The 24,862-nt window shown below is 38.7% G+C and overlaps 1 protein-coding gene across 13 annotated transcripts in view; it reads left to right on the top strand.

Moving 5' to 3' along the window:
• Positions 1-24,862, top strand: part of LOC126189034 (MAGUK p55 subfamily member 7) — a 265,575-nt gene that overhangs the window by 7,650 nt on the left and 233,063 nt on the right. For all 13 annotated transcript variants that reach the window (XM_049930877.1, XM_049930869.1, XM_049930876.1 and 10 more), the window contains exons 2-3: positions 3,717-3,785; positions 3,869-4,152. In XM_049930877.1, the coding sequence (XP_049786834.1) occupies positions 3,749-3,785; positions 3,869-4,152 (321 nt within the window). In that variant the 5' untranslated portion in view covers positions 3,717-3,748. The remainder of the gene's footprint in view (positions 1-3,716; positions 3,786-3,868; positions 4,153-24,862) is intronic.

Below are 24,862 nucleotides of genomic sequence, written 5' to 3'. Positions count from 1 at the left end.
GTTTGCAAAGTAATATTTCAGAGCTAGATCAGAAATGTAAGGACTATGGTATGAAGATTAGCATCTCCAAAATGAAAGTAATGTCAGTGGGAAAGAGAGATAAACGGATTGAGTGCCAAATAGGAGGAACAAAGTTGGAACAGGTGGACAGTTTCAAGTACTTAGGATGCATATTCTCACAGGATGGCAACATAGTGAAAGAACTGGAAGCAAGGTGTAGCAAAGCTAATGCAGTGAGCGCTCAGCTACGATCTTCTCTCTTGTGCAAGAAGGAAGTCAGTACCAAGACTAAGTTACTTGTGCACCGTTCAATCTTTCGACCGACTTTGTTGTATGGGAGCGAAAGCTGGGTGGATTCAGGTTACCTTATCAATAAGGTTGAGGTTACGGATATGAAAGTAGCTAGGATGATTGCAGGTACTAGTAGATGGGAACAATGGCCGGAGGGTGTCCACAATGAGGAATTCAAAGAAAAACTGGGAATGAACTCTATAGATGTAGCAGTCAGGGCGAACAGGCTTAGATGGTGGGGTCATGTTACACGCATGGGAGAAGCAAGGTTACCAAAGAGACTCATGGGTTCAGCAGTAGAGGGTAGGAGGAGTCGGGGCAGACCAAGGAGAAGGTACCTGGGTTCGGTTAAGAATGATTTTGAAGTAATTGGCTTAACATCAGAAGAGGCACCAATGTTAGCACTGAATAGGGGATCATGGAGGAATTTTATAAGGGGGACTATGCTCCAGACTGAATGCTGAAAGGCATAATGTCTTAAATGATGGTGGTGGTGGTGGTGGTGGTGGTGGTGGTGGTGGTGGTGGTGGTGGTGGTGGTGGTGATGATGATGATGATCTGTATTATTGAAGCATGATTCTAAGTCTTTTCTAGTTTTGTCTGAAATTTGTTGCACCTTATTTTGAATAGCTGCTTTTCTTTTTCTGCTTCTTAATTTTATTATTTTCAAAGCAGGAGATACGTCTAACGTAGAACAAGCAAAATCCAGTATGCTAACAGCTTCCTTATTAGGAATATAAATGTCATTAACAAGGTTACACGATTCTGGTTCTGGATTCACAACAAATATTTTTGAGTAACAATATGGGCACAGGAAATTTCCAGGAATCACATTATGTTTCACTTGGGAAGCTGTTTGACTCTCACATAACAAGGACAAATGTTCAATTTTATATCCCTCAAACCGTCAGTAATAGGCTTTTTATGAACTTTAAGTAGATCACAGCACTTTCTTCTAAAAATGTGGTTGTACTTCAGGATATTTTTCTTCTCATGATACTCGCACACTGATGTTACAGAAGAAGTTACTCGAAATTTAAACATAGTTGTCTAACTTCATCGAAGTCAGTGATATTTTTCAAGTTTTTTGAAACTGAACCGTAAACTGTTTTGTGACACACTTCACTTGCTATCTGTCCAACAGAGCACTGTTCATCCATGTTATTGCATTCCTGTTAATCTCTCAAAATTAATTACAAATTACACACAGAAGAAAGCACGTAACACATTCTACACTCTCGATGAAGTATGTACATCCAATCTAACAGAGGTTTCAGATCAGACTGACTACAACAATGCCACACCCAGCAATATGTACTGCTACAATGCCACACCCAGCAATAATGTACTTCTCTATTGACAGTAAACCTAAACATAAATGGGCATTTTTATTACCATAGAATAAGAGCAAAAGCTCCTATTATTTAATATTGCATTACTGAAAATAAGTAAACTACATAAATTTTGGGTGATGGTGTTAACTAAATATATGTCACAATTAAATTTTATTACAATGAAACAATAAACCATTTAAATAGGCAACAGCTATAAGATCCAGAATGAGATTTTCACTCTGCAGCGGAGTGTACGCTGATATGAAACTTCCTGGCAGATTAAAACTGTGTGCCCGACCGAGACTCGAACTCGGGACCTTTGCCTTTCGCGGGCAAGCGCTCTACCATCTGAGCTACCGAAGCAAAAGGCAAAGGTCCCGAGTTCGAGTCTCGGTCGGGCACACAGTTTTAATCTGCCAGGAAGTTTCATATCAGCGCACACTCCGCTGCAGAGTGAAAATCTCATTCTGGAAACATCCCCCAGGCTGTGGCTAAGCCATGTCTCCGCAATATCCTTTCTTTCAGGAGTGCTAGTTCTGCAAGGTTCGCAGGAGAGCTTCTGTAAAGTCAGGAAGGTAGGAGACGAGGTACTGGCAGAAGTAAAGCTGTGAGTACCGGGCGTGAGTCGTGCTTCGGTAGCTCAGATGGTTAGAGCGCTTGCCCATGAAAGGCAAAGGTCCCGAGTTCGAGTCTCGGTCGGGCACACAGTTTTAATCTGCCAGGAAGTTTCAGCTATAAGATCAGTTGTAGAGTAATGTGAATTAGTTCCTCATTTTCAAAAATTCATATCTTTGTCCACAGTCAGATATCAATGTTGAAATTTTTACAGTACGTTGCTATCATATAGGTGTACAAACTATGCAAAAATCATATTTTTATATTCAGTCCCACCTGAGATAACAAACCCCAAATTTTACAAAAAATGAAAATTTTCAAATTTCAAAAATTCATAAAAAATCCAAGAAACATTTGTAAGTGTGCTTGCTCTATATGAGGCTAGTAGTGTATGATATCTAACTGTAGGAAAAATAGAGACTCTCATAAATCACTCGTTGTTTGTTATTTTTGGGCCTAAAAAGCAGATTTTTGAAAATTTGGATACCAAACTTTGGAGGTCATTTTGACTGGTTATTTTTGAATTTAGGGTATTTTGTGTAGTAGACAATGTTGTAGAGGACACTTTTCTAAATACAATCATGTCAATTGCAATGTTGTAACTTAACCCAGTGCAGAGATATTCAAATTTTCGCTGTTGTCTCCAGACTGAAAAATTGTTGCGCACCTGCAGATAAAATTGGCTGCCATCCAATAAAGGTGCAAGGTAAATTATTTTTAAAAAAACTGTTCTGAACTTCTCAAATATAGAACAATGTAATATAAAAAAAATATTTAAATCAACCAACCATCACTCGACCACTTCATATGGATTGACCCTTCTTCACTTTTCCACTGATCGTGTTAGTGGAGTGGTAGATGTATTCAGGTATGGGACTACATCTGAGTTATTCACTTCTATGATTCATACCTTCTACTATTCATTTCAAAACTGATTTGGCAGCTGTCTCTTATTTTTCAGTCAATGGTCTGTAAAACATAAAAAAATTAGAGCATTTGTGGACTAGTATGGTAGTAAAGCTGCCCCTCTCCTTCCACCCTCACCCCCACCCCTCAACATCTAGCTGTGGTGACACTGATCTGTAGCATAGCCCAATGTCTGTGTGAGGCTGGCAGGAGGTAATTTGTGAGAGGTGGCAAAGCTAAAATACGTGAATGTGAAATACAGATGGTGGTAGCATATTCATTTTTAGTGTGATTCAGTGTTTACGCCATATGTAACAACTTTTCCCAATTTGTGTCGTAAAAAATAAGACTGCTTGGTAAATTCAGGATACTTATTTAAATAACGCACAAGTTTCTGACAAATATTACAAGCAGATAATGCTCATATATCATACACAGACCACGAAAAACGAGCAGGAATGATCCACTGTGTAACTTTTATTCATTTTTCTACGCAGTTACCTCTAATTTGTATTTATATTTCTATGATAACTGTCATTTACAACTATTTTTACTATCATTCATTTTCAGGCACAGTTGCAGCAATAGCAGCTACATGTAGGATGACAGCAGTAATGGCAAATGGGAACTGGGATCCAGGTAATTTTGAAATTGTGGCTGTAATATGCCGTGATTACAGTAGTCATAATCACTTTTGACCACATTTTATGATAAAATTACAGCATTGTCTCGGTTGTTGGTGTCATTGGAAGAAGCAAGGCAAGTATTACCTAGTTCAGAAGAAGAATTTGGTTTCTTAAGTGGCCTGTTACAGTCGAAAGAACTTCATGCATTGGTGAAAGTGCACAACAAAATTATAAATAATGGAAAGGATGAAAAATTTCACCCTACTGTATCAAACTCAATGCAGATAGCATTGGATGTATTGGATGTTATTGCACCGAAGGCTACTTCTAATGAAGACTGCAAAAATTTGTTCATACTGTTGCAGAAACCACACATTCAGGTAACAGGTGATAGTTGCTGTTGCATGGCTTTTGTACTAGGTTGTTAACTGACGATGTGCCAGTCATAGTTCCACATTATGTTACTGATTAGTTACGTAGATGGTTATAACGCATGCATTCCCAGTTTTTTAGCGTTATGTACTGTGTTTAAAGTAATGAGAGATCTTTGGAGTCATATAAATGAAAGTGGTAACACACATTCCATAACAAAAATTGTTGGAAGAACTATGCCATTTCATTGCACATGAGTAAGAAATTTAATATAAATGTATGCCCTGAAGTGCTTCATTTTAGTATTATTACTGAAAGCATGTTGTACAAGGGACAGACAGCCACGACAAAACTATTCCACCAGGTGTGAAGATTTATGAGACAGGCGAAGTATCCTCATACTTTTAGAAGAACGTAATAATTCCAATTCCAAAAAAGGCAGCTGTGGACAGGTGTGAATATCACCAAAGCAGAAATTCATAAAGTGTGGTTGCAACCCATGATACAAATTATTTACAGAAGAATGGAAAAACTTGTAGAGACCAATGGCAGGGAAATCAGTTAGTTCCAAAGGAATGTAGGAGGCAGTATTGACCAAGGGACTTATCTTACAAGATAGGTTAAAGAAAGGCAGACCGATATTTATAGCAGTTGTAGATTTGGAGAAAGGTTTTTGGCAATGTGAAGTGTCCTACACTTTGAAATTTTTGAACATAACAGGGGTAATGTGTATGGAGGGAAGGGTTGCCTAAAACTTGTACAGAAAAGAAGGCAATCAGACAGGGTTGTAACCTGTCGTCAGTGTTACTCAGTCTGTACATTGAGCAAGCCGTGAAGGAAACCTAGCTCCATTTTGGGACAGGAGTGAAGGTTCAGGGAGCAGAAACGAAGATTTCGGGGTTTGCCAGTGACGTCGTAATTCTGTCAGACACAACAAAGTACTTGGAAGATCAGTTTAACAGAACGGATAGTGGTTTCAAATGAGGTTATAGTCTATAAGAGTGGAAAATCGAGGATGAAATGTAGCAGTGTTGCGAAAAGATAGTTGCTACTCACCATATAGCGAAGATACCGATTTGCGGACAGGCACAACATGACTGTCAGAAAATGAGCTTTCGGCCAACAAGGCCTTCATCGGAGATAGAACATACTCATACACACTCATGCAAATGCAACTCACACACACGGCCACATTCTCTAGCTGCTGAGCGTGGTCTTGAACGAAAGTGAAAGGTGGGTGATAAACATTCAGACAAGAAGAAAATAGAAACTTTTCAAATGTGGTGCTACAAAAGAATTCTCAAGATTGAATAACTAATGATGATGTCCTGAATTGAGTGGAGGAACAAGGAAATTTATGGCACAATGTTACTAAAAGGAAAAATTAGTTGATTGAACACATCCTGAAGCAACAAGAACCCATCAGTCGGGCATTGCTATAAGAGGTGTTGAAGAGTTTAGTAGAAGGTTGTCACTTACCAGTAAGTTTACATTAAATGTTCTTCCAGTAATAACTGAAAAACAAAGAATTCAAACACAACTAACAGCCAAGAACACCTGAAAGAGTGAAGTGGTGAACTTAGCTCTTTTAGTTTTTTGTATCTACATGTCTTTGTTCATGGACAACCAAAATGTAAATGCATGCAAACACTTTATGCCCTGCCATCACCTTTAAATTATTTTTTTAGCAACAGTATATGTTGTATGCAAGGAATATGTCACAAGCTCATGGACACATGAAATCAATCAAAATAACCACATCCGTCTAACCTTCAGACATTTTGTTCTTTTTCGATAGTACGTTGTTTTCATAGCCCCGTGAAACAGAGCAGTATAAAAATAACACATGTACTGACCTGTGTGTGTGTGTGTGTGTGTGTGTGTGTGTGTGTGTGTGTGTGTGTGTGTGTGTGTGTGTGTGTGTGAGAGAGAGAGAGAGAGAGAGAGAGGGGATGGGGGGGGGGGGGGGTGCTGGAGTTGCTTTGTACTGCTGTAAATTGAGATCCTGTAGAAGGAGCTCAAAACTGGGAAAATTTTGTATCCATTCAACTCTTAAGACACATCTTGCAAAATTTAAAAAAAAAAAAAACACTTCCAGAGGTGACCAGCAAAAATACAACATACCAATGCTCAGAAGATCAATCAACAGGAAATGCTGCCCTTTGTTTCCCAACAAACTAGAGTGTTCTTTGAAGTTTTACGCATAAAAGTTCAAAGACTGCTCTAGTTTTGCTCTAGTTTGTTGGTTTATCATGGTTGAATACCACATTGATGTAAGCAAATTGTTGCACATGCTTCTAATTTACATGTTGCATGAAAAAAAATTAATTCTCACAGTTTTTTTTAAGTTCTACACAGAATTTTTTAATTGAGTGCACTCTTCACCATAATTTACTGCTGGTGCTTTGAGCAGAGAGATGTGTGCCATGATTGGAAAAGCAAGTAGCACTGAATCCTGTGTCATTCACATAAATTTATGTTAGAATACTGTACTAGTGAATGTTCTGTTTCAAACATTATGACAGGCCTACAACAAAGTAACTTTCTCCATGGAAATCAGCATGGATTCTGAAAACCTCTGCTGTGTGAAACTTGACTCTTGCTCTTCAGATATGTTATTTGCAGTGTCATGTATAGAGAAAACAAAATTGAAATGATGTTCCTAGATTGAAAAAGCTATTGGTTTCGAACCAGAGTGATGCATTCTGAGCAAAATACGTTCATATGCTTTATTTAATCAGGTTTGACTCCTTGGCAAGCTCCAGAAAGACGGAAGTACCTGAAAATATCATATTGGCCCAAAATGCTCTAGCCAACTTCCATTAAATCACATAGCAAAATATGGCCCAGCTGCTGTTCTCACCATCCAGTCTTTAATACTACCAGCTTTTTGTGCATGAAATCTACTACACCAAATTTTATTTTTAACACAGCCTTTTACGAAGTTTTAGATGTGCACTGAAATGTAGCAGTTGTTTACGTGTGTGTGTGTGTGTGTGTGTGTGTGTGTGTGTGTGTGTGTGTGTGAGGGGTTGGGGGGGGGGGAGGTGGCATTGGTCAAATAGTAGCTAGAGGTACAAAATAACAAACTGAGACTCATGAAGTGAACAGCTTTGCCATGCTGAACATCATTTGTCACAGAGGTGAAAAGAAACAACTTTAACATAACTGATAATAGGGCATTGTTCTGACACAGGCAAAATGTCTATGCAGTCCTAGTGGTATGCCAGTGTTGGTATATTGTATTTTACAAGAAGACAGCAATTTTTAATAACAATTCACCCTCTGTTTTAAATAACTATGGAAGAAATGTGGAAATAGTATTAAGGTTTTGTGTGTTGTCAGGATTCCTTAAAGAATTAATGGATTGGTTACTTCAATGTGTCTGAGTTGAGAGTTCACCCTTTTTTAGTTAGTGATAAAACCCACCATGATTATCTGAATCGTAATGTTATAATTCTGACTGTGTGTTCATTTCTGTTCTAATAAATATGTTCATGTATAAAGTGTGACTCAGATTTTATTAAAGTAATTTTGACATCCATGATAAAACTGTTACCTAACATTTGCGTATTCTAATAGTCCCCGTTTCTTCCCCTTTCTTTAAATTTTTTTGTCAGCCACACACATGTACCTGGCAAAAAACTTTCACACTTTTTAGCTAATTTTTGTCGTATTTAAGCAATGGGAAATCCAGGATGGAATAACGACAATATTACGAAAAGGATAGTTGATCCTCACCATACAGAGGAGATGCTGAGTTGCAGGTAGGCACAACAAAAAGACTGTCAAATAAATAAGCTTTTTGCCAAAAAGGCTTTTATCGGAATTAAACACACACACATCATGACCATTGTCTGTGGCTACCGAGGCCAGACTCACTGTTATTATTGCTTACTTGTAAACTAATTATGAACTGGTCTGCCATCAACATGACAATGGCTTCACTATATGAATCAGTATTACTGGTTTCAAGGTGCACAACAGCATGATTATCAGTACCCTCGCAGAATATGAATGTATAAATTTAGCAATCTTCTTGGGTAAGCCAGTATGGCTTAGACAGCCAGAGACTGTGGTCGCGTCTGTGAATTGCATTTATTGTGTGTGTGTGTGTGTGTGTGTGTGTGTGTGTGTGTGTGTGTGTGATTTGTAATTCCAATTAAGGCCATTTTTGCCAAAAGCTTATTTATTTGACAGTCTTTTTTGTTGTGCTTATCTGTGACTCAGCATCTCAGAATGCTATATGGTGAGTACCAACTATCCTTTTCATTATATTATCTTGTCTTATTTAGTAGTTTATATCTTGACTGATACATAGTTTTATTAAAGTAAGAGGGAAGTGCATGAATGTGTATGAAGATGTGCTAGCACCCATGAGTAATTCTTAGTATTCTTTTATTATATAGATAATCAGCTGCTTTGTGTATTGTCATTGACAGACAGTTGTTAAAGTGTCTTATATCTATATCTACATCTACATATGTATATGTGGTACCATGGGCATTTATCCAAGAAGACCGCTAAAATCATAGTCATATTTGGTAAGGGTGCTGATAACCATGCTGTTGAACATCTGAAAATCAGTATCAGTAACTTAATTACCGTATTGCCATGACAATGACAAACCAGTTCACTATTAGTTTATAGGTAAGCAGTAATAACAACAGTGAGTGTAATGGTAGTAGCAACAGTGATGCTGAAGTGTTTCAGAAGGCATTGACAAAATCATCATGAGATGTGTTGCTGACAGGAATGGAAACCAGTTCCTATAGGCACAAGTTAACAAGTGTGTGCCATTTGACGCAGCTCTGTTTTTAAAGTGGATGATGCAAGGGGTACTTGCCTGCCTGTCCGCCCCTGTTCACTTCCTCATGGGCATATCACAGCTTATGCTACACATTTCTGCTTATAACACCAATGATATTCCACTAGAAGTAGTGTGTGAGAAGATGAAAATGATTGAGCATTGTTCAGTAGTGTATGCTTATAAAATTAATGTACAAATAAAATTTAAAGGTGTAGATGGTCAAATGAGAAATACTTCTGGCCACAAACTAAAAACAAACTATAGCAATACTATTAGTAAATGGAAACTTCTGATCAAATTGCCGCCTACATTGTCAGAAAAAAGTTGGCATTCTGCCAGTACTACAGACTTCAGTAAGATTCTTGCAAAGGTCTTACGCAAATACACTGTATAAGAAACACAAATGTAACTACATCAACAGCAAAAGTATTAAATACACCAGCAGAAATAACCAACATTTGAAAATATATGTTTAGATAAAAAAAAATTACTCACCTAATGGTGGTAGGTCAAAATGCATGTGAAAGATACAGAAATGCTCAATCTTTCGGAGCCAGTAGTATATATAGTAACTCTTTCCATTGTAGCAATTTGCTGCTATAGTTCTGGATTTTTCCTTGCATTCATTAGAGCATTTAGATAATAGTGTGTTCTTAGAGCAACAGTTAAAAGTAGTAGAGTGCCAACATTAAAAAAAAACCACTTCACTTCTTTAAAGAGCTACTTATTACTTGTACTTCTTAATGTTAAGTTTAAAATTAATTTCACTGTTATAATTGTGAACTAGAAAATAATATTGTGCAATGAAAACTATAGATTGGTGATTAGATTAAGACATTAGCTTCACTACATGATTAGCTTTAACACATTAATTCTAATCTCTTGTAATATTTTGATGATGATAAATAAATTACAAATTCAAAGTTATTTTTGACTTTGTTACTTATTAGCCTCACATCATTTTTCTTATTGACAGCTTGACATTTGTATGTACTTTGTACCCTTAGTTCGCATGCATGGTTTGTTCACCACTTATACTATTTAAGATTTTTTTCTCAATAACCCATATCAGCATGATGTATTACTTGCCCACAATATTATAGCACTTGGTGTCCAGTGGCCTTTTTGGTAACACGCAGTGATGTTAGAGTAAACAAGTACTGTGGTGACAAAGGAAAACACATCACACTGTTAATGATTCAAGACAGTTGTGCATATACTGTCAAGTGGTTCACCATGTCCTCATGACACACCACGATAAAAACTCGTGATAGCCAATCGAAGCGTCCTCACTCCCTGGTGCAGTAATATTGTGGTCGACTAATACCATTTGTCTTTATGATGATAATACAATTGTGAGACATTTAATAAAAATTAAATTTGTTTACATTTTGAATGTGTTACTTGAAGGTACTTCATTAAAGATGCAGGTGTTTGTAATGAAATTTTATTGTTTCTCATGTTGTGTATTGATTCAGGATGAACAATTTGTCATCTATGGAGATGTATTCACCTTGTACTCCCTCAACACCCTCAGCGATTCACCTATAACTGTGTACAAGTTCGTGTTACTAAGTGGTGAAATAACTGATTTCATTGTTGTCCACTGAAGTGAAGTGAAACATTGCTCCAGATGAAAGTACTGTTACATAATTTGGCACTATTTTGTATTTTTTAGTATGTGGGATGGGGTTTAATATCCTAAAAAAAGCTCCGAGTAATTGCCATTGTTATGAACATGTAAAGTTTTGTTAGCAAATTAACTTAAGAGAACTCTGTTTGTCAGTAAGTGTTCTGCTTACTGCAATACATAGTATATAGGACAACTCTAGTGGAAAATCAGTTTCATAGCTTATCAGTTAAACCAGGTATTGTAGGGGTTCCATCAAGTTGATATTATTTAGGAATTTGTATTAGACTATAAAAAATAATTAGAAAATTTATTGTTGTAACAACGATGTAATAATGGAATGTAGTTGAATTATGTCTGGTGATGCTGAGGGAATTAGATTAGGAAATGAGACGCTTAAAGTAGTAAGTGAGTTTTGCTATTTTGGGAGCAAAATAACTGATAATGGTCGAAGTAGAGAGGATATAAAATGTAGACTGGCAATGGCAAGGAAAGCGTTTCTGAAGAAGAGAAATTTGTTAACATTGAGTATAGATTTAAGTGTCAGGAAGTCGTTTCTGAAAGTATTTGTGTGGAATGTAGCCATGCATGGAAGTGAAACATGGACGATAAATAGTTTGGACAAGAAGAGAATAGAAGCTTTTGAAATGTGGTGCTACAGAAGAATGCTGAAGATTAGATGGGTAGATCACATAACTAATGAGGAGGTATTGAATAGAATTGGGGAAAAGAGGAGTTTGTGGCACAACTTGACTAGAAGAAGGGACCGGTTGGTAGGACCTGTTCTGAGGCATCAAGGGATCACAAATTTAGCATTGGAGGGCAGTGTGGAGGCTAAAAATCGTAGAGGGAGACCAAGAGGTGAATACACTAAGCAGATTGAGAAGGATGTAGGTTGCAGTAGGTACTGAGAGATGAAGAAGCTTGCACAGGATAGAGTAGCACGGAGAGCTGCATTGAACCAGTCTCAGGACTGAAAACAACAACAACAACAACACAAATGATATCACTTCACTGCTGATATTGTTGAAGTAGGATTCTGTGAAAATGTTTTCAGACAAGAGAAACGGAACATGTACAATGAAAGGCCGCACAAATGGACACAGGTTTATTTTGACTAGCAGAATAGCATCATGGATATACTGAAAAAACTGTGCTGAAAGGTGGTAAAGGATAGATGCTGTCTATCTTGAAAAGTGTGCTTACAAAGTTTCAAGAATCAGAATTAAGTACGCCCCGCTACATATTGTTCCCATAGGGATTATGAATTACATTGGACACAGAGACATTTAGACAGTAACTCTTCTTGTGCTCCATAAGTGAAGAATGAGAAGAAACGCTAATACCCTGTGAGCCCCAAAAGTTTCAAGACTGGATTAATTGAGAGAGAGAGAGAGAGAGAGAGAGAGAGAGAGAGAGAGAGAAGAGAGCAAGCTAAAATGGTCGTTTTAATGCTTCAGTTGTTCTTCATAGCCTCCCCCACTGGACTACAATGCTTAGAGTATTGATATGACCATGCGAAACTGTCAGAAATGTTCTCCTTCTTGATGTTGTTCAGCTCACACATCACATTGGCAGGTATATCTGTTATGTCATCGAAGTGTTGACCCTTTATGTGAATTTCTCCACTTCGTCATTTTGTAATAGGTTTGCATTGACAACATCAAGTCCCATTGACAATGCAGAGTTTTTCCATAAAAGAATTGTCCGTGATTTGCATTTCAATCAAGTTATGGCAGGTGTCCATGCATCAATGCTTTTTTCAGAAGTAAAGGTGTATGGGACAAACATTGCACACAGTTTTCTCATCTTCAAAACCTTTTGGATATTAAACACGATTTAAAGATGTTACTCCATTACAGTGTGTGACACAACAATGTTGACGTACTACAGCTTCAAGAACACTACTTAAAACTGCCTGTTCACAACTGACTGGTAGATTGCATGTCTCCTGTGTACAGGTCTTTGTTCAAACCTCCACTGTAGTTATTGTGTTGATGTTGCTTATACACCAGGAATAAAATCAGTCCTGGAACTTATTTGGATATTGGATGTGCATGGTACAGTTGGTGTGCACTTCACAGTTATTTGCAAAGTATGGGTGTAGATGCAGAATAACATTACTTCAGCATTAAATATGCTTCAGATAGTTTCAGACCCTTTTATTTCTAGAAAAATTAAAAGAATTAGATTAGCACTGCCAGCATGCTTCAGTTGAGCTTTTGTTACAATAGAAATCGAAGCTGTTGACACATTACAATGCTCATGACAGTGACTATTTTGCAACTTAGGTGCTATGGTGGGTATTTGACACATTTTTATACACAACTTTTTTCCAAAATTTCAGTACCAGTGTAGTAGAGCAGCAAAGAAAATATGAGAATTACGGAAAACCTGTTCCAGAGTGGGCTCTCTTCACGTAACTCTAAAGAAAATTCTTCTCACTTATTAATACATTATTATCACTATATATTTACCATTCATCTGGTACATACACCTGTATCTATTTGTAAGTTACTGTAGGAGTGTCAGGCATACTTGACATTTCATTGTCAGGAAGCTGCCTTAAAATGAAGATTACCATTAAAAGCTTTGACTATATGCGATACATAGTCAGACTAGTCCGTGATTGTCTACTGTACACAAGATGAAACAAATGAATCACTGGTCAATTACTTTTAGTGTTCCATTCCCATTACATTATGTGTATCTGTGTTTTAGTTCTATCAAGTGGATTATTCTTTAAATTAGTGTGTTTTGTGGCAGTGTGATCATATTAGCAACATTAAAATTTAATGTGACTAATATGTGTATAAGCTTGTAAAAGATGTGAATATATGGTAGAACTACACATATCTGAAAGCTCCTGATGTTGAGAGACAGTTTTAATAGTTCCAGTTAATATTGTGCAAATGATAATAACCTTGGACAAGGGCAAACAAATATGTATAGTTGATTTGTAGACCAATGATTTGAGGTAGTTCCTACTTCTTGTATATAGGAAATGCCCTCCTGCTTTAGTTTCTGCACTAAACGGTAAGTATACTTCATAGTACTGTGAGCTGCAATACAATTTGGAGGAAGTTAAGGGAATATTTGGGTTAAAACAACATTTTATTTGATGACTGCTACACAGGGTGTTTCAGAAGTGATGGTCAATATTCAGGGATATGACAGGAACGATCATTCGAAACAAAAAAGTCAAGTAAACTTGCTCTGGAATGCATACCTTAAGAGCTATGAGCAATTGTTCATCTTCGCTACTTTGAAAAACAACTCTGCTAATGAACAAGTATTCATAACTTTTAAGGTATGCATTTTAAAGCACAAATTTACTGAACTTCTTTCCTTATTTTGATCCGTACTACCATGTACCAAGATATGGAAAGCAAAGAGCTTGCAGAAGAGGAGATTTGTTTCACAGTATCAGAGATCAAGAATTGCTCATAGCTCTTAAGGTATGCATTTTAGAGCCCATGTTTACTTGACTTTTTTGTTTTGAATGACCATTCCTGTCATATCCCTGAATATTGACCATCACGTCTGAAATACCCAGTTGATTATGGACAGTGCACTGCACATGGCACAGTGCGCAGTAGTTTGCAATTGACACTTTTAATCCTAGCAACAAATTGCTATGCTGAGCAAGACAGTTATTGTCAATGTTAGTCTTATAAGGGTTTCATTCTACAAAAAAGTAGTTAAAAAAGTTTGATATTCAAACAGCCTTAAATCTAAGTTGAGAGCAAGGTAAGTTATATTCTGTGACAAATCAGTTTTAAATTTGGTTGTGCTTGGTAAGTGAACAGTGTGTATTACAGAATTGTTTGCAACAAAATCAAGAAGAATGCATCACACATAAGAAAATCAACTTCAAGAAGACAGAGTTAATTGTTCTAAATATTGTTGTACAATTGACACTCCACATGTAGGTAGAAACAAGCAGGCATAATTCCATTCTTTTGTTATGTAGAAAGATTTGTACCACTAATTTTTCCTTTGTGTAAATAAAGGCCCAAGCCATGGATAAGTAAGTAAAAATGAAGAAATGGAGATTACTGGAACAATTGAATATACAATATGTTTAACTGAAAAGAAACTGCAGGAAGGTGGGCTTGGCTGAAACTCACTATTAGAAAGTTGTTAGCGTAATGAAGAAAGCTAGCTGTGTAAATAGTTAAATACTTAAACTTCATATGTATTGCATAGCCCTGTCCCCACCTAACTCTGGAAAGCCTGCATAACACATCTGCCATTAAAATGTTGATTGTTGACACCTAACACATTTCAGAATTTTCATCTAGTAGTGCGCAAATCAATATTGGTTTTGTAAAATATAGTCCATTAGGAAACCACTATTTAAGTTTTGATTGAGTCACCTCTTCCCCAATACGATACTTTCCTCCTGAATTTATCATTTAGTTGGATCATAATACTTTTCTGATGTTTGTGAGTTAATTCCTTTTTGCTGGGTAATCAATAAGAATAATTTCGTATGCATCCAATAAAACACTTGTCATATATCTGGCAGATGCATTTAAAATTTGGTGGTGTTCTTTATTTGAATTGCGGTTTTATTTCTACCACGAAGAGAGAAAGTAGCATCTCATACACGATAACAAATTAACCCACAAAATCATTGAGTTTTTTTAAAAATCACTGAACATTTTTTGTGTTAACTTATTTCAGACATCTCATAATATACATTTTTTGTAAAAATGTACTGTAGTGTTTATTCTGTTTCGCCTATTTCATCCATGTTTAATTGATCATCCAGTAGTATATTGTGATTTACCTGAGTGTTTTTGTCAATGTGTCCCATTTTGAGATGTCCTTTACGTGGATAGTCTTTCAGTTTACTGTCTTCTGAAGTGACACAATGTTAAGACATTGGACTTAAATTTTGGAGCTTATCCAGCCATTTCAGATGTAGGCTTCTGTAATTCCCATGCATTACTTAAAACAAATTATATATACTCTGATGGTTCCTTGGAATAAGAAGAAGAAAGCATGGTCAATTTACTTTCCCAAACCAAGCTTGTGCTGTGTCAAATGATCTTGATCTTGTCTTCAAAGGGAACTTAAACTTTAATCTTTCTTCCATCTTTCCTTACTTTCCTTTGACATCAGTTGCCTTGTTTTTAAATTTGAAGATGGAATAAACCTTCTATAAATCATCAGTAACTTACAAATGAATTTAGACAGTAAACTCTGAAAAGCAAAGTATTTAATGGCAGTGTATTTATTCCTATTTGTTCATTTGAATGAAATACACATAGCTCTTTAGGTAGCCATATAAACAGAAATACTGAGTGACAATGTTATGTAAAGAATAGATTGCTACTCACCACATGCAGAGATGTTGAGTTGCAGACAGGTACAACAAAAAGACTACTGAACACGTACAAGTTTTCGGCCAGAAGGCTTTCTTCCAAAATAGACACCCCCCCCCCCCCCCATTCCCCCAAAACACACACACATTCATGCAAATGCAGCGCTCACAACTGACCACCAAGCTGACTGCTGGGGCCAGACCGAGTGAGATAGCGCAGCAGTTAGCACTCTGGACTTGTTTGGGAGGACGACGGTTCATCTTCCATGATTTTCCTAAATTGTTTATGGCAAATGTTGAGATGGTTCTTTGAAAGTGCGTGGCTCATCTGCTTCCCCATCCTTCCTTAATCTGAGCTTGTGCTCTGTCTCCGGTGATGTTGTTGTCATTGGGATGTTTAACACTAATCTTCGTTTACTTGAACAGAAGTCTCCATGCCTTACTTATTGACATTAATATCATGATGACTGAGGTCTAATCCTCTGAATTATAAAGTGGAAAGTATAATTTAATGATATGAATATAATAGAGGGAAACATTCCACGTGGGAAAAATATATCTAAAAACAAAGATGATGTGACTTACCAAACGAAAGCGCTGGCATGTTGATAGACACACAAACAAACACACAAAATTGAAGCTTTCGCAACCAATGGTTGCTTCATCAGGAAAGAGGGAAGGAGAACGAAAGACGAAAGGATGTGGGTTTTAAGGGAGAGGGTAAGGAGTCATTCCAATCCTGGGAGTGGAAAGACTTACCTTAGGGGGACACACACACACACACACACACACACACACACACACACACACACACACACACACACACACACACTCTCTCTCTCTCTCTCTGTGTGTGTGTGTGTGTGTGTGTGTGTGTGTGTGTGTGTGTGTGTGTGAGAGAGAGAGAGAGAGAGAGAGAGAGAGAGAGAGTGAGTGAGTGTATACCTGTCCCTTTTCCCCCCTAAGGTAAGTCTTTCCACTTCCAGGATTGGAATGACTCCTTTCCCTTAAAACCCACATCCTTTCGTCTTTCCTTCTCCTTCCCTCTTTCCTGATGTAGCTACCGTTGGTTGCGAAAGCTTCAATTTTGTGTGTGTGTGTGTCTATCAACATGCCAGCGCTTTCGTTTGGTAAGTCACATCATCTTTGTTTTTTAAAGTATAATTTAATGTGTATGACTGATTACAGAAAATTTATTTTCAATTTATATTCCTAATGGTTGTGGTCAAGCGTAATGTTAAATGTTTTCATTTAAAGTGGGTGGTTTTTTTTTAAGTTTCTTTACGGGCACTATATACCATAGAGAGTGCTTCCCATCATAAACTGTTCTATGTACAGTGCTTGCTAAGCTATTCTTCTAAACTTCAACAATAGTGCTGTTACATCCCCCTTATCTGGGTTGCTGAATGTGAAATCTTTCTACTTGTTTTGATTCCCCCTTTATACTTCGGTAATCTTTGTTGCTAAATGCATTGTGCTTACTAATACCTGTGTGGACATCCTAAAAGAGGTCAGTTCTATTTGTTGCCATCAGATCTTATATATTTTAATCATGAGTGGGCTTCTGAAATATCTGTTTGAGGTAGTTTCTGGGGAAGGCATTTAGTACTGCCTCACAGAAGATCTTTTCACATCCATCATTAACATATGTGTCATGATCCCAAGAATTATTGGAGGATTAAAGTGTCCTCCAATGATGACACCATGTTTTGGGAAAATACATTCTAGGAAGATGTTTTCTCTAAAGTTTTCGGTTACATCTGGGCACTGAGTCTGATGGTAAGTAGAAAGATCCAGTTTCAAGTTTATGTGCAACCTTGATACTGAATCTTCATCAGACGCTCTTTCACGCAAGTTCGGTTTCTAGATTTGAGCTTCTTGTTTACTGCAACAAATACACTACCTCAATTTTCCATTAGCCTGTGCTTTCAGTGTGTACTTAGATTTGCCCCAGAAATTTTATTGCTGTCAATTTCAGAATTGAGCCAGCTGTCTGTGCTTCATATTATGTGAGTTCCGCTGCTTTTTAGGAGTGTTTCAAACTTTGGCACTTTGCTGCAAATTCTAGCGTCATCTGTGGGTGCAATGATTTGGATCTTACACTAAAATGAGCTCTTCTACAGCTATCATTATCTAGACTAGATACTCACCCAGTAGAGGAGAAAAAATTCCTTGCTTGCACTTCATGTGCACTCCGCTACTGTGTATCAGGTTTTGATGTGTAGTTCATACCTCACCTACTTAGGTGAACCCTACAGTTCTCCACTCTGTAGCACATATCTAGGAAGTTGCAACATAGTGTGACACAAAACTAAGTCCCTGGTTCAAGTGTTCCATCTGACTGGGAACCAGGACAAGATGGAGTATGGAATTGTGGGGACTATGCTGCAGATTATAAGCTTTGTTGAAATTCTGTGAGCAAAGCTGGTCTTAAACACCTCCTCTGCCAGTCACTTTAATGATCAGAATATGGCCTCAGAGCCCAGAGGACAGGCATCATTTGTTCCAATGTACAGCAATTCTGCACTTGGTTGCACCCTGTTTCTTCAGTGGCTGCCAGAACAGCCTCAACAACATGTTAACTTCTGGATCGGGAATGTTACAAAGATGAGTTGTCTTTATGAACAGTGATTAACACGAACAAAAGATTTCTTTTGTAATAAGAGTAAAACATGGGATAAAATTTGCCAGTTCCTTGATGCTATTTGTAAACTGAGAATGTTAAGAGACTCAGTGTCTCTAAACTTTAGAGTTTTTGAGGTTGTGATCACAAACAAACTTGAAAATAGCTGAAATTTATTACAAATGCTGTCAATATACACTGCTCATGAAAGAGTAAACAAAATCTAACAGAATAATACAGTAGGTGCTGAACACACAATTATGACATAGTGTCTACTTTGTAAGTGCTATATTTTTATTGTGATTGTACAATTTCAAACATGTCCTTCACACTAACAGGTCAGTGACTAGAAATCATCTTCTTTCCATTTCACTTCAGTGACCAACATTATATGTAGATTGAGCCTTACATGTTTTCCTTTTTCATATTTTCCAGCTACACTACCACACTCAAACTTTGGGCTCTTTATGCTTAATCTTGTAGAATGTTACCCTGTTGTTGGTTATTCAACCTTTTTCTCATGGTCACCTCCTCCTTGGCAGACCTTAATATTAAGATATATGTCTACCCTCCTATATAAAAGACACCAACAACAATTTCCTCCACCAATCTCCCCCCCCCCCCCCCTATAATTCCTGTTCTTTTTACAGTCAGTGCACTGCTTGACACTGTCTATGCCACCTCCCATTATGTTTTAAATACTCATGGCCTTGCTGCCATTGAACACTACCTTTGCCAACACCTGACTGCCTCCAAACCTACAACTTCCTTCTTGGTCACCATGTCGGACTATATCTGCTCACACAATTACTTCCCAAATGGGTTTGCCCATGGCACCATTCAGTGCTAACCTAGTCAAGAGCCATTTAGAGGAATCCTTACTAACCACCCAGAATCCCAAACCCCTCAACTGGGTCAGATGTATTGATGACATCTTCGTGATCTGAACCAAGGCTGAGGACACCATACTAACTTTCCTCCAGAACCTTAACATCTTCTCCCCCATTTGCTTCACCTGGTCGTCCTGAGCTGAGCAAGTCACATTCTTCGATGTCGATCTCCATCTTCAAGAAGGCTGCATCAGAACTTCCGTTCACATCAAACCTACCAGTCACGAATGATACCTGTGCATTGACAGCTGCCACCCATTCCGTACTTAGAAGTTCCTTCCATACAGCGTAGGCACACATGGTCATTGCATCTGTAGTGACCAGCAGACCCTCTCTAAATATGCCAAGGGTATCATTGAGGTCTTCACTGACTGAAATTATCTCCCATCCTTTTACAGGAACAGATCTCCAATGCCTTGTCTCCCCAGTCACCTACCATCCTCCACATACCCACTGAAAGACCACCAAGGAGGTGTTGTAACCTAAAACCACCAAGGTCTAGAGCAACCTATGCAGTGTCCTTTTGTGTCCCTATCCCATTCCTGCTCCCAACCCCTTTCCTCATGGCTATATCCCTGCAATAGATGTAGATGCAAGACCTGTCCCTTACATTTCCTGCTACCTCCTACTCCAATTTTGGCATGGGCATCCCCTAGCCCATCAAAAGCAGAGCTAACTGTGAAAGCAGCCATGTAATCTACAAATTTAGCTGTAACCTCTGTACTATATTTTACGTGGGTATGACAACTATGCAGCTGTATGCCCACACCACATGAATGGCCAGCGACGTCCGTGGCCAAGAGACAGGTGGACCACCCAGTTGCTGAGCATGCCAACCAACACTGTGCTTCACTTTAACAACTGCTTCAAAGTCTGACATCTGGATTCTTTCCCACAAAGAACAGCTTTTTTTGAATTACACAGATTGGAATTCTCCTTGCGATGTATGTTTCATTTCCGTAAGCCCCTGGCCTCATCTTTTGCTAGTTCCTGTCCTCACCCTGCCAACCCTCTTCCCCACACACTCATTCCTGTACTACATACATCTTCTACCCCCCAACACAGCTACACTATGTGATCAGAAGTATCCAGACACGTGGCTGGAAATGACGTACAAGTTTGTGGTGCCCTCCATCGGTAATGCTGGAATTCAATATGGTGTTGGCCGACCCTTAGCCTTGATGACAAGTTCCACTCTTGCAGGCTTACATTCAGTCAGGTGCTGGAAGATTTCTTGGCAAATGGCAGTCCATTCTTCACGGTGCTGCACTAAGGAGAGGTATCGATGTCGGTCGGTGAGGCCTGGCACAAAGTCGGCTATCCAAAACATCCCAACGTTGTTCTATGGGATTCAGGTCAGGATTCTGTACAGGCCAATCCATTACAGGGATGTGATTGTCATGTAACCACTCTGCCACAAGCCGTGCATTGTGAACAGGTGCTCAATTGTGTTGAAAGATGCAATTGCCGTCCCCGAATTGCTCTTCAACAGTGAGAAGCAACAAGGTGCTTAAAACGTCAGTGTAGGCCTGTGCTGTGATAGTGCCATGCAAAACAACAAGGGGTGCAAGCCCCCTCCATGAAAAACACGACCACACCGTAACACCACTGCCTCCAAATTTTACTGTTGGCAATACACACGCTGGCAGAAAACATTCACCAGGCATTCGCCATACCCACACCCTGCAGTTGAATTGCAACATTATGTACTGTGATTCATCACTCCACGTAACGTTTTTCCACTGTTCAATCGCCCAATGTTTAGGCTCCTTACGCCAAGCGAGGCATCATTTGGCCATTTACCAGCGTAATGTGTGGCGTATGAACAGCTGCTGAACCATGTAATCAAAGTTTTCTCACCTCCCAGCTAACTGTCATAGTACTTGCAGTGGATCCTGAAGCAGTTTGGAATTCCTGTGTGACGTTCTGGGTAGATGTCTGCCTATTACATATCACATCGGAAACGGTGGAGCTAGGGATATTTAGGAGTGTGAAAATCTCGCATAAAGACATATGACACAAGCGACACTCAATCGCTTGACCACGTTCAAAGTCCGTGAATTACGCAGAGTGCCCCATTCTACTCTCTCACGATGTCTAATGACTACTGAGGTCGCTGTTATGGAGTACCTGGCAGTAGGTGGCAACACAATGCACCTAATGTGAAAAACATATGTTTTTAGGGTTGTCCGGATACTTTTGATCATATAGTGTATGTAGTCCTTTCCCTTTTCCTACGAAAGCCTCCCTTCCCCCCTCCCTCCCCCTTTCCCAGCACAGCTTCTTGTAGCATCTTGTAGCCTTCTCTTTCCACACGATGCCCATGCATACTCTCATGGGCAGCTCTAGCATCTGCCCCACTGCCCCAAGCCTCTTCTGTACCCCACTGCCCACCACAGCTAGTTTGCTTCTCATGTCAGACACCGTCACAGTATGCCTTTGTAAATTGTGCTTGTATGAATGTGTGTAAGTTTTCTACTTGTGATGGAGGACTTTGAAGGATGAATACAGGGCTATTACAAATGACTGAAGCGATTTCATAAATTCACTGTAGCTCCATTCATTGACATATGGTCACGACACACTACAGATATGCAGAAAAACTCATAAAGTTTTGTTCGGCTGAAGCCGCACTTCAGGTTTCTGCTGCCAGAGCGCTCGAGAGCGCAGTGAGAAAAAATGGCAACAGGAGCCGAGAAAGCGTATGTCGTGCTTGAAATGCACTCACATCAGTCAGTCATAACAGTGCAACGACACTTCAGAACGAAGTTCAACAAAGATCCACCAACTGCTAACTCCATTCGGCGATGGTATGGGCAGTTTAAAGCTTCTGGATGCCTCTGTAAGGGGAAATCAACGGGTCGGCCTGCAGTGAGCGAAGAAACGGTTGAACGCGTGCGGGTTAGTTTCACGCGTTGCCCGCGGAAGTCGACGAATAAAGCAAGCAGGGAGCTAAACGTACCACAGCCGACGGTTTGGAAAATCTTACGGAAAAGGCTAAAGCAGAAGCCTTACCGTTTACAATTGCTACAAGCCCTGACACCCGATGACAAAGTCAAACGCTTTGAATTTTCGGCGCGGTTGCAACAGCTAATGGAAGAGGATGCGTTCACTGCGAAACTTGTTTTCAGTGATGAAGCAACATTTTTTCTTAATGGTGAAGTGAACAGACACAATGTGCGGATCTGGGCGGTAGAGAATCCTCACGCATTCGTGCAGCAAATCCGCAATTCACCAAAAGTTAACGTGTTTTGTGCAATCTCACGGTTTAAAGTTTGCGGCCCCTTTTTCTTCTGCGAAAAAAATGTTACAGGACACGTGTATCTGGACATGCTGAAAAATTGGCTCATGCCACAACTGGAGACCGACAGCGCCGACTTCATCTTTCAACAGGATGGTGCTCCACCGCACTTCCATCATGATGTTCGGCATTTCTTAAACAGGAGATTGGAAAACCGATGGATCGGTCGTGGTGGAGATCATGATCAGCAATTCATGTCATGGCCTCCACACTCTCCCGACTTAACCCCATGCGATTTCGTTCTGTGGGGTTATGTGAAAGATTCAGTGTTTAAACCTCCTCTACCCAGAAACGTGCCAGAACTGCGAGCTCGCATCAACGATGCTTTCGAACTCATTGATGGGGACATGCTGCGCCGAGTGTGGGAGGAACTTGATTATCGGTTTGATGTCTGCCGAATCACTAAAGGGGCACATATCGAACATTTGTGAATGCCTAAAAAAAACTTTTTGAGTTTTTGTATGTGTGTGCAAAGCATTGTGAAAATATCTGAAATAATAAAGTTATTGTAGAGCTGTGAAATCGCTTCAATCATTTGTAATAACCCTGTATATCTAGCACTCTTCTTCTTCTTCTTCTTCTTCTTCTTCTTCTCTTTTTTTTTTTTTTGCGACTCAACACCACCTCTATGTGGTGAGTAGCAATCTATCCTCTCCATATTGTTGTCATTCCATCGTGGACTTTCTGTTGTTTAAAGTAATAGTGGAAGGTTATGCATAATCTGGGACTTGCAGAAAAGCAGTACTTAACTCTAACCATTTAATCATGTGACTGACTCATAGGTTGTGCCAATCAAGCTGTGTGTACTGTAAATTACTGCAGTAGTTGGCATAGGGCTACATAATTCTCACATTGTAAACTGGAGAGGAATTCAGTGGTGAGTAGTTTAGTATTGTATTTATGAATGAGACTGTTGAGTTCAAATCAAGATGAATTTTTTTGTACTTTTTTGAATGAAGAAAGCTATAATGAAAAGACAGTGGAAAATCTCATTATATTACTAGCCCTTAAGTGTTACAGTAAGGTCTTAGCCATTTCACAGAAATAATTCTATCGAGTACTCTTACGTAGTCACTGTATTGGTGTGTTTTATGTGGTTCTTGATACCGAAACAGAAAATATGCCTGATGTCAAAACAGCCAAGCAATAAACAGCTCATTGAAATGGATCTTAAATAATTTAACAAATATCACTGTCAAGAAATACAGCTGTTTTGTCATCTTCAAGTCACCTAATGGTGTAGAGTAAATATTGTACCTTCGCAGATGATATGTATAAAGATTCTTGGCATAAATCCATGTACACCTGTACGTGTCTTAATTTTTCCATCATGGCTATTATGAAAGATGTAAGTTGGAACTGTCCTTACATTTCTCATGTTAGACACCCCCCCCCCCCCCCCCCACACACACACACACACACACACACACACATACAAAGAAGCAGCACAACTGCAGTCTCAGGCAGCTGAGGCCACCAGTGTCAAGTGCTATTTGTTAAGGAAGGATTCGATTTTGTTTGAATTTGTTGTGTAATGGTCTCTATCTTAGTATTTTCTCAGTATCGTTACTGAATTGTTCCTCTTCCTCACAATTTTCTGTATATGTAGGATGTGGCTTGCAATTTTTCATAATTTACACTTCAGGTTCCTGACATTCTTTTTCTGATAGTGGAATGTTGCATGCACAAGTAGTTTCTGTTTCTTTGATATCCTTGTTAAGCAAAAACACGTTCGTACATTTCTTAATTTTTTATTCAGCGCTAATGAACAGTGATGTTATTATAGCCTTGGGGTCACTGATTCTTTTCACACTGAAGTGAATTAAGAAGTTGGAACATTTGTATAACACATGTGATACATTTCCCTCATATTAAAAGAATACTTGATGTGGGTGAGTAGTAGAACTATTGTCACTATTTTTGTTTCTGCCTGAATGCTTATCTTTACCCAGATGATCATCTCTCATTCTGCGTCTATATTTATCTCTTTAAACAGTACTGAATTCTACAGGTCCATTGCCACTGCTGTCCATGCTATGTTGTGTTTATTCCATGTGTAATATAAGATCACATTACTGTTACTTCTGATTTGAACCAGCTGTACATTCTAAATATTGTTTGCATTTTATTAT

Source organism: Schistocerca cancellata, chromosome 5 (genome assembly GCF_023864275.1).
Source record: "Schistocerca cancellata isolate TAMUIC-IGC-003103 chromosome 5, iqSchCanc2.1, whole genome shotgun sequence".
NCBI lineage: Eukaryota > Metazoa > Arthropoda > Insecta > Orthoptera > Acrididae > Schistocerca > Schistocerca cancellata.
The sequence above is the reverse complement of the archived record's forward strand: the minus strand, read 5'-3'. Positions and strand labels throughout refer to the sequence as shown.